This window comes from Amblyomma americanum, chromosome 9, assembly GCF_052857255.1.
Source record: "Amblyomma americanum isolate KBUSLIRL-KWMA chromosome 9, ASM5285725v1, whole genome shotgun sequence".
Taxonomy (NCBI): domain Eukaryota; kingdom Metazoa; phylum Arthropoda; class Arachnida; order Ixodida; family Ixodidae; genus Amblyomma; species Amblyomma americanum.
In genome coordinates, this window is record NC_135505.1 from 142,815,042 (window position 1) to 142,825,014 (window position 9,973).

Consider the following 9,973-nt stretch of genomic DNA (forward strand, 5'->3'; position numbering starts at 1 on the left):
TAAGTAATGAAACAGCACGCCATGCCAACTGTTGGCCATGCGCGCTGTTATTTTTTCATAGCAGCACGTTGCGATAGACCTACATACAATCTTGCAATCCGCGTTTTTTACACTAGTGCATAACTGAGGCAAATGAGAACAACATTCCCATCTTTGTGGGCTACCGAGGTCCAGTTTGACGGGAGGTATGCTCAGGCGCACGTCATTTCATTTGGGGCTGATTTTTTTTTTCTCAATTTTCGAAAGCCAACTGTAGCTCGTTGACTGCAGCGTATAGTAAGCGAGGACCGCAAGAGAGATACAGAGTATCATTTCATTTACTTCCCGAAGGCGCTTTTTACGAATATCGCTGCTGTGCGAAACAGCAAGCACGGAAAAAGTCGCATACGACTGAATCACTCTGGCGGCACTTGACAGCAACCAAAGCAAAGTAGAGAAAAGCAGAGGATGCGCGCACGCTTCTCCCTCGTCTCGTTTTATCCTGTTCGACTGCTGGTGACGCACTCTCTGATCGGGGCTGCTCGGCTGTAGCTCGGCTGCTGCCGACGCGGTCCGATCAAATACAAATGAAGAAAAGATAAAGGATACACGTCACGTGCTGTCGACGTCACCGCGCACGTGACGCAAGCAGCGGAAGTGAGGCCCGTCCGCTCCCAGGCGCGTGGTTGGGGCCGTGCATTGTCATTCATACGCAACTGCGGCGCGTTTTTCCCACGCTTCTTGTGTATTCTTCGCGCAGACGACGACGCGACGTTCGCAGGCGGCGACGTGCGGGGTCCCGTTGGCCCGTCGCCATTTTGTGTCGGAAGCTTGTTGGTTTTAAAAAACAAAAAAAAGGGGGGGGGGGGGGGGGGAAGCGGCGAAACTAGAGAAACTGAAGCGGCTGCAGCGGCGATGTGTGGGATACACGCCGCTAATGACAGGCGCGCGCCGAGAACGCGACGCCTTAATAAACACTGCGTGCGACCAGAGCTAGGAAAAGCCAGTTGCAGGCGCTTTCTGAGAGATGGTAGAAGGCCGTCAGGCGTAACCAAATGCGCCGAGAAGCGTGCTTGGGATAGGTCGAGACATCCACGTGTGTGTTTGTTTCTGCGAGGCCCATTCATCGCATAGAGCAAACTCGTTTTCTCGCATTCGAGCGGATGTTCAAACAAGTCGCACCTCCAGAATTGCCGTCTGAACAAAGGAATAAATTACCATGGGAAGCATTTGTCAGCCGCCGAGATTTGCGAGATGGCGTATGGCTTTCGTGAGCAGGTGTACTGCAGGACCTGAATAAATAGCGAACTCTATAGCATGCGTTATCCTTTGACACTGCATCCCAACATTGATGCGTAACTCGTTCATTAATATGCAAATTGCATGAACCAAACTACTTACATAGAAGAAGCCATCAGCCTAGCTGCCGAATAGATGAATGTAACAGAGGCAGAAATGGTGCTTTTCCGTCGATGGAATTCCCGCTTTTTTTTTCCCCCTTCCGTTCTTAGTACTAAAAACTGCATTCTGCTACAAACAGGGGATGGTGTGACTGCATAATAGTTTATGCCAACCCGAGCTACTTACACTACAAAGAAATATATATGTACGGCATCGCTTTACTCAGAGTTTCGTGATCAAGCTGGACAAAGTGGCTGCTTTTCAACAGCTACACTCTGCGACAACTTTTCATGCAATGAAGCAGCAGCTACAGAGCTGAAACACGCAATCGCTTATTGCTCAGCGGATTATAGTTGAACCTGTCAGCAGGGACGTATCAGTGCAGGAACCAACAACATTACATTTGACTATAACAGACGACTACTACAGATTACATTACCTGTAGTCTATCTGGGATATATCGAACTCAAATTATTTCAAGAATAGTTCAACATATCGACTATTCAGTGCATAAAACGTGACAATATATAGGCTTATCTGTAACCCAGAAGCAAGCAACACGTTCACCCACACTAGTAGGCCTAGCCTGATTCGCATCAAAGCCGCGACAGGTGGTGTTTCGGATATAGCCGTAGCCAATTGTACAACATCAAATGCTTACAACAATACAATTAAGATGGAATATCACACTAACATATTATGTGCAGTTACTTTCCGCAGGGACGTATCAAAGGGGCAGGGGCCGAGAGCCCCCCTCCCGCCCCTGATTTAGTTTAGTTTAATTTAATTCAATTAAATTCAGTGTCGCGGTAGGTGGTAAAGTGGAGGGACAGGAATTCCCCTCTACATGTCACGAAGGGAGGAGAGAAAATAATGCGAGCTCGAAGACAGAGAAAGGGTAAAGAAGGCGCGAGGGCGGGATTTATCTTTTTCTAAATCAAGCCTATTACAGCTTTCGCCGATTAACGCGCTAAGTAAGCAAGCTTATCTGTACAGCTTGTTTCATTACACTGACCCTTTACGAAAAGGGATATTCAAAATTCCGCGAGTGCGCTTTGTCGCATAGCCCCGCCGCAGTGGCTCAGTGGTTAGCGCGCTCGACTACTGATCCGGAGTTCCCGGGTTCGAAACCGACCGCGGCGGCTGCGTTTTTATGGAGGAAAAACGCTAAGGCTCCCGTGTGCTGTGCGATGTCAGTGCACGTTAAAAATCCCCAGGTGGTCGAAATTATTCCGGAGCCCTCCACTACGGCACCTCTCTCTTCCTTTCTTCTTTCACTCCCTCTTTTACCCTTCCCTTACGGCGCGGTTCAGGTGTCCAACGATATATGAGACAGATACTGCGCCATTTCCTTTCCCCCAAAACCAATTATTATTATTATTATTTTCCCGCATAAAATTGTTGCCCAAGACAAGATGGCTGACCATGCGTTTCAAGCTGAAAGAAATCAGGAAGGGCAAATCATTTGTTTGATTCCTCCACAATACGTTTATTACATTCTATCCACATCCTTAGCGCCTGTTCTGTAGCCCACGCAGTTTTTTTATAGAGAAGTCGGCCATCTTGTATTTGGCAGCATAGCTATGTGGGAAAGCGCACCTGCGGAATTTTGATAATAATAATAATTGGTTTTGGGGAAAGGAAATGGCGCAGTATCTGTCTCATATATCGTTGGACACCTGAACCGCGCCGTAAGGAAAGGGATAAAGGAGGGAGTGAAAGAAGAGAGGAACAAATAGGTCCGTAGTGGAGGGCTCCGGAATAATTTCGACCACCTGGGGATCTTTAACGTGCACTGACATCGCACATCACACGGGCGCCTTAGCGTTTTTCCTCCATAAAAACGCAGCCGCCGCGGTCGGGTTCGAACCCGGGAACTCCGGATCAGTAGTCGAGCGCCCTAACCACTGAGCCACCGTGGCGGGTAATTTTGAATATCCCCTATTCCGCACGACAAAACATGCCACACGATTCTCTACTGCTAGGAGAGAGTCAATAAAATAGCCAATAAAATCGCCATACTGGATTGGCATATTCTCATTTGCAGCGGACAAGTGAATCGTACAGAGTAAGCTTGACAGGTGTCAAGCGCCACGTAAAAAAATACACTGCATGTATCCTAACATGAGGTTCGTGGCTGTGATAATAGAGGTGACGTGTTACCTCCCCTCCATCCATGGCATTCTGCACAGCCCTGCAATTTAACTTCATTCTCAACACCATTTGCAGCAGCAGCTGCGTTGGTGAGGTTCGTGAACAAGACGGCCACAGCATCCATTGCTTCGTAATCAGCTGAGAGCGTTCGGCGGCGCTTTGCATGTTTTGGCTTAGTTATAAGCAGAGGCCTCGATTTTGTGCCCTACAATTAAATGCATCAGGAGAACGTCCGTCAACCTCGGTATGACATCCGGGCTCAATTCAATTTATTTTACCAGAAGTTTTGAAGGACACCTGGGCTGAAAGCTTTAATCACAGCTCGGCATGGCCCAGACAACCTTTAGATTGCAGCGTCGACATAGTTACAACAGTTAACAGAAACAATGAAAAGATGGAGAATAGCAGACACCGTGCAAAAATAACTGCGTAGTTTTCCAAAACACAGACGAGCTTAGTTTTCAATATTATCAGAAATAATAGAAGAATACATCATACAAACATATTTGAATAAAACTGTAGATTTATACAATCATAACTGCACCCAAGATAACTAAAGGCAAGAGAAATAATAGATCAGTGAAGCAAACATATATCAAAAACACTGCTATTTATAGTTTGGAAAATGATTCTTGAAGTTGTAGAAATAAAATTATCTCGACATATTGATGTTGATTGAGTATTTGTGGGAAGTTGAGCTGTAAGACTGCAATTTGTAGATTGTGCGGAAATGCGGAGTATGCCGTCAGTCAGTACTACGAGTAGGTATAATTGTTATTGTTTTTTGGGGGGAGGGGGAGGGGGCGAGGGCGGGGGCGAAGTGTAAGGCTTGCGGTTTGTACTAAAAAATTCTTCTCAGTAGTACCGAAATCGTGTATGCCATTAGCTGTGACGATTTCGTATGACGGCAATAGCATTTGGGTCAAGTGTAGGAATGGAACATTGGCAATATAGCGAACAGCCTTCTTTTTTTCTACAAAAAGTATTTTTGAAAATATATTTTGGGTCTGGTAATGCAAACAAGGCTACAGTAATCAAAAGGAGATTAGGATAGAGCGTAATATATTTGCATCTTTACTTTCGTGGGGAGAAGTGTTCGGCAACGACAGAGTTCCCCACTTCTTGCGGGGAGTTTTCTACAAGGGCTATGGACTCGGGAATAGCAGCTGAGATGAAAAATTAACTCCAAGGATCTTGCGTTCATGCACTATATTAATTTGTTCTCCAGCATATTTATTAACGTGATAGCGGCACTTGGGACAACCAATTCGTAGACACGAATGCTGTCACTCCCGGCGAAGTCTTTCTCGGGTACAAACAAGCGGGTGTCCAAATGTAAAATCCCGTTTCCTGCAGCAGTATGGCCAGCTTTCTCATTTAGCGCCGCTCGGTGACACCAAGTGTAGGAAAACAACAAATATGCCCATTGCCGGAACGACGAGTCCGTTACATGGGAGGCCTTCAGAATCCTTCGCGGCACACAGAAACAACATATGAGTCGCAACACGCGCAATGAGCGGCAAAAACTGCCTGCCAATGCACCGTGGTATCTCCCATAGACAACGACGATTATCATCCCTAGGTGCTTCTCTATCTGTACTACCACCACTACTAATACTGCAACTATTGCAATTAAACCTACCCACACTACTATTGCTGCTAATACTGCTACGACTGCGAACACTGCTACTACTACTACATCGGCGATCTGATGCCATTCTGTTTACAGGCGCACGAAAACCAAAACGTTCTCGGCGCGGTGGCCAGTGGTTAGGGCGCTCGACTACTGATCCGGAGTTCCCGGGTTCGAACCCGACCGCGGCGGCTGCGTTTTTATGGAGGAAAAACGCTAAGGCGCCCGTGTGCTGTGCGATGTCAGTGCACGTTAAAGATCCCCAGGTGGTCGAAATTATTCCGGAGCCCTCCACTACGGCACCTCTTTCTTCCTCTATTCTTTCACTCCCTCCTTTATCCCTTCATTTACGGCGCGGCTCAGGTGTCCAACGATATATGAGACAGATACTGCGCCATTTCCTTTCCCCGAAAGCCAATTATTATTATTATTCTCGGCGCGACCACTCGTGTTTGAATAGCCCGCGCTTGGCGAGTGTTATTGTTTTTATCATGTGCCCCAGATGGCGCGGCTGCAGCCCTCGCGAATGCTCGCGAGCGATTGCGGCTTTGGGCGTCTCTGTCATTTTTCGTGCATCTTCCAAATCGTGCAGGAAGAGAGCAATAATAATAATAATAATAATATTAATAATATTAATAATAATAATAATAATAATAATAATAATAATAATAATAATAATAATAATAATAATAATAATAATAATAATAATAATAATAATAATAATTAGTTTTTCGGGAAAGGAAATGGCGCAAAATCTGTCTCATATATCGGCGGACACCTGAACCGCGCCGCAAAGGAAGGGATAAAGGAGGGAGCGAAAGAAGAAAGGAAGGAAGAGGTGCCGTAGTGGAGGATTCCGGAATAATTTCGACCACCCGGGGATCTTTACATGCACTGACATCGCACAGCACACGGGCGCCTTAGCGTTTTGCCTCCATAAAGACGCAGCCGCCGCTTTCGGGTTCGAACCCGGGAACTCCAGATCAGTAGCCGAGCGCTCTAACCACTGAGCCATCGCGGAGCCTCGAGCTTAGTTTGCTCAGCGGAGCGCCATCTGGTTGCCAAGTGACGCAGGCGTGCTTCGGAGCAGGCGCTTTCATAAGGGGAGTAGTAAAGTTATCTTTGTTACGTGCGAAGTGCATGGTGAAATGAAACAGGGCGATAACAATCTCACTTCTCGGTGGACACCTCAACCGCGCCGTGAGGGGAGAGTAACGTGAAGCAGGGAGTGAAAAAAGGAAAAGAGAAAGAGACCTGAGGATTAAGTTCGACCCACCGGGTTTCAGAAAATACAGCGCTGCTAGGAAAGTCGGTTGGGCACTAACGTTGAGTTGGGCTATTTGGTACAGGACAGCGCTCGTACTGTGACTTTCTTTCTCTGGTCCCTCGTCTTTTGCACTGTTTCACAATGGTTGTGCATGTTTAGAAAAACTTGAAGACGCACCGAGGAAAGACAGACAAAAGAGCCTTAAAGAGGCTCACAAGCGTCTGTTAACGTCCTTGTCAAAACGTTGGCTAATGGACTGAGTTTCCCCACTCGGCCCTTATACATTTTATTGTTTGCTGTCAAGAATCCCATAATCCTCTGAAAATCCCCAGAGAAGCCCGCTAGGTGGCATGCGGGCCACCAATGTAGCGCGACCTTGTGGCGTCGTCACAACATGCTCATCGGATTGCGAGCAAAATGCGCACCGTTTCATGTTGAATGACGAGCCGCGATAGGTTGCTCGAGAAGATAAACCTGGGTCACACAAGCGCCAACAGCGGCAGCACCTGTCATCACAGGGCAGTGGCGCATCGCTTAACAGCTGCACCACTGGACAAGGAGCAGTATGACGACTCCAAAAGATCAATGAGCGTTAGGTATAGAATGACCAATTCTGCATCACGCTATTGCGTCATGACCTTAAGGCGAAGCTTAAGTGTCACCTTTTTTTTTTGCCTGAAGTATGATTAAATAAAGATGTAAATATGTAACTAAATAAATATGTCATATTCGAAATTTTTAGTGGGTGTAACTGTTTTTGTATGTATTTTTCATTCCTGCCCTGTCATGACCCTCAGTAAGGGTTAACAGTATGAATGAATGAATGAATGAATGAATGAATGAATGAATGAATGAATGAATGAATGAATGAATGAATATAACTGATCAGAAAGTATCATTTCGTTAAATTCCACTTTGATAGCTCTTCTGTGGATAAAATTAACACCCTTGTACATCCGTAGTTGAGTTTCCCCTTCCGGTGGCGATGAGAGGAAACTACTTGATGATGAAATCGGGGTTTCTTGATGACCCGGTGGTTCTACTCGCAAACATTAACATTACTCAAGGAAAGGAGAAGGTTAACTATTTATTTACTACATAGGTAAAAAAACGAGAAGAAACACAGCAAGGAGAAAACTGTTTACATCACTAAATCGTGGATCAGACGAATTCAGCCCCCGCTCAACCCAGAGCGCTTGGTTTTAAACCCTCTGTCTCCGCCCTTAGCGGGGACAGCAACCAATAAGATAACAAACGACACACCTCACCAATCAGTGGTCAGGGAAAGGAAAATAAGGTTTCCGCCAACTAAGCACAGATTGGAGAAAGAGTGCTGATTAAACATTTGGGAAAGGAGAGGTTGCAATCAAATACACAAACAGCACAAATGCGACCACCCTCTCCCACGGCACCCACGGCCCAGCCGTTACCACTTTCCTCTCTCTGTCGCACACGCGACAAAAATATGTCGACTAAACGATCCCTAAGTGTTTACAGAACACACCGCACGAGACGAACACAGTCGTTACGGGAATAGCGGGTTTCCGGTCACTCGGCTAATACTCAGCCGTATCTCGTGCATTCCGGAAGCCCCGGCAACCCCTTGACAACCACATGTCGACAGCTGTACATGGTTAGCGTTTTTCCTGGCGGGTCATCCCCGTGACGGCGCGGCGTAAACGAGGACGTCCGCTGCACGAAGGGGAGGCAGGGACGAGACGGGCCCCGTTGTTGGGGACTTCCGACCCCACTGGAGCGGCCTTCCTTGCGGACACAAGATCAACGAGTTCGCGGAAAGGTCAGCGAACTCCACATCCGTCATTGTCGTTGCAGATTCAATTGGCTTGGTCTGACACTGCCATCACGCGTTGGAAGGAAAACGTAACATTTCCTATATTTCTTTGTTCTGGCCAAGACGCGGAAAGCTATCTAAGAGTCTGGTTTTGCTGTGTCAAAAGCTATGGGCTCTTTGAAGACCCTGAAGCCTTGACGCACACCATTACAGACCAACACACGTAAATGAGAGGTTTGAATACTTTATTGAGTATATTTTTTCGCTTTTAAATAACTGATTGCAGCCGGTTGACGATGTATTAAGACGACACAGGCTGACGACGAAGATGATGACAAATCATAATGACACAAAGGCAGCTTTGGTCCATGCGCGATGGTACAGTGTTTTTCCTTCTGCACACAACAAGGTCAAAGCCCCATATTGCAAAGGAATTCCTCGTAAAAAAAAAAGCCAAGCACCAGGCCAGGGTAAACTGTCTACCCAGAGGGTAGCCGGTGGGTACCCGGTCACATTTGGAACCGAACACGAAATAAGCTGAGGCGGCAACAGCTGAAATAAAAAAGACAAAAATATCAGAGCATATCACACATGGTCCCCATCTTTTATCAAGAGCGAAGTAGTTTACCAGGTCCACATCATACACTTAATGCCAGTAATTTTTTATTTCAGCATTTTACCTTAGGTAAATTTTGCTCTGGGTTTATTAATGAAGCGCTCACCACAAAATATCGATCGCCATCAACAAAATTAGCTTCAATCTGCGCGCTTCCCGTTTTTATTTTTCAGAGCACCTGTACCAGAACAGAGGGATACCTTTATCCGTGGAGACCCACGCCCGCGTGACCAACTCCGGCGGCCTTCCCAAAGGAGGACTGTCCGAATCCAGCCTGGTGACCAGCGGCTCCACCCTGGAATCCAGAGGATCCCTGCTGATGTCCGGAGCCGAAGCTCTTGCTGTCACTGGCCGAGAAGCCCGAGTTGTGGTTGTATCCCTGGTTGTTGCTGTATGCGTTGACGTTCCTATGGGAGGAACCACCGGCGAAGCCTGCAGATCCCTGGTTGTGCCCTGCAGCGCCCTTCTGGAAGCCGGCCTGGTGTCCTCCGGCAGAGGCGCCGTGTGCAGACTGGAAGCCACCGCCGACGCCGTGGCCCAAGCCGACTCCACCCAAGCCGACTCCGTGTCCGAGACCAGCTCCCACAAGAGCGGGGCTGCCGACCACTCCGGGACCGACAAGGCCCGGGCCCACACCGACACCGTAGCCCACGCCACCCAGGACGCCTCCGCGTCCTTCGACGTCCTTCTTCTCTTCCTTCTTTTCGTCCTTCTTCGTCGCCTCTTCGGCGAAAGCGACGCAGGCCACGAAGCCAAGGAGTGCGACGAATGCGAAAGTCTGCGTCGTGGGAATTGAACAAATTTACTGAGTTCTCATTTAGTTAACACTGGCTGTTAAGCGATACAGCGATGTTTGACATCGGGGAAAGAAAAGCATGTACTAAATTCCGGTGTACAGCCCGATGGCTATGCATGTTTAAAAGCTAAAATTAAGGCTTTGCGGACCATCTATAGAGGCAGGCTATAGAGCGTCTTGCATACCCAGCAATTCCGGAAAAAGCAATTTTCAGCGGGAAACCGTGTATGAACGCAATTTTTTTCATATAATGCAAGGCTTCACTATAACAATCAATACATCCGCAGATCACGCGACGCAATCTTGTATTTTTTTCTATTCGTGATTTTGCTATT

At 47.2% G+C, this 9,973-nt stretch overlaps 1 protein-coding gene across 1 annotated transcript; it reads right to left on the reverse strand.

Moving 5' to 3' along the window:
* Positions 1 to 8,454: 8,454 nt before the first annotated feature.
* Positions 8,455 to 9,644, reverse strand: LOC144103754 (uncharacterized; the record flags this gene model as incomplete). The annotated part of the gene is made up of 2 exons (XM_077636409.1): positions 8,455 to 8,778; positions 9,043 to 9,644. A coding segment is annotated over one exon (600 nt), but the record flags the coding sequence as incomplete, so codon positions are not given.
* Positions 9,645 to 9,973: the final 329 nt, after the last annotated feature.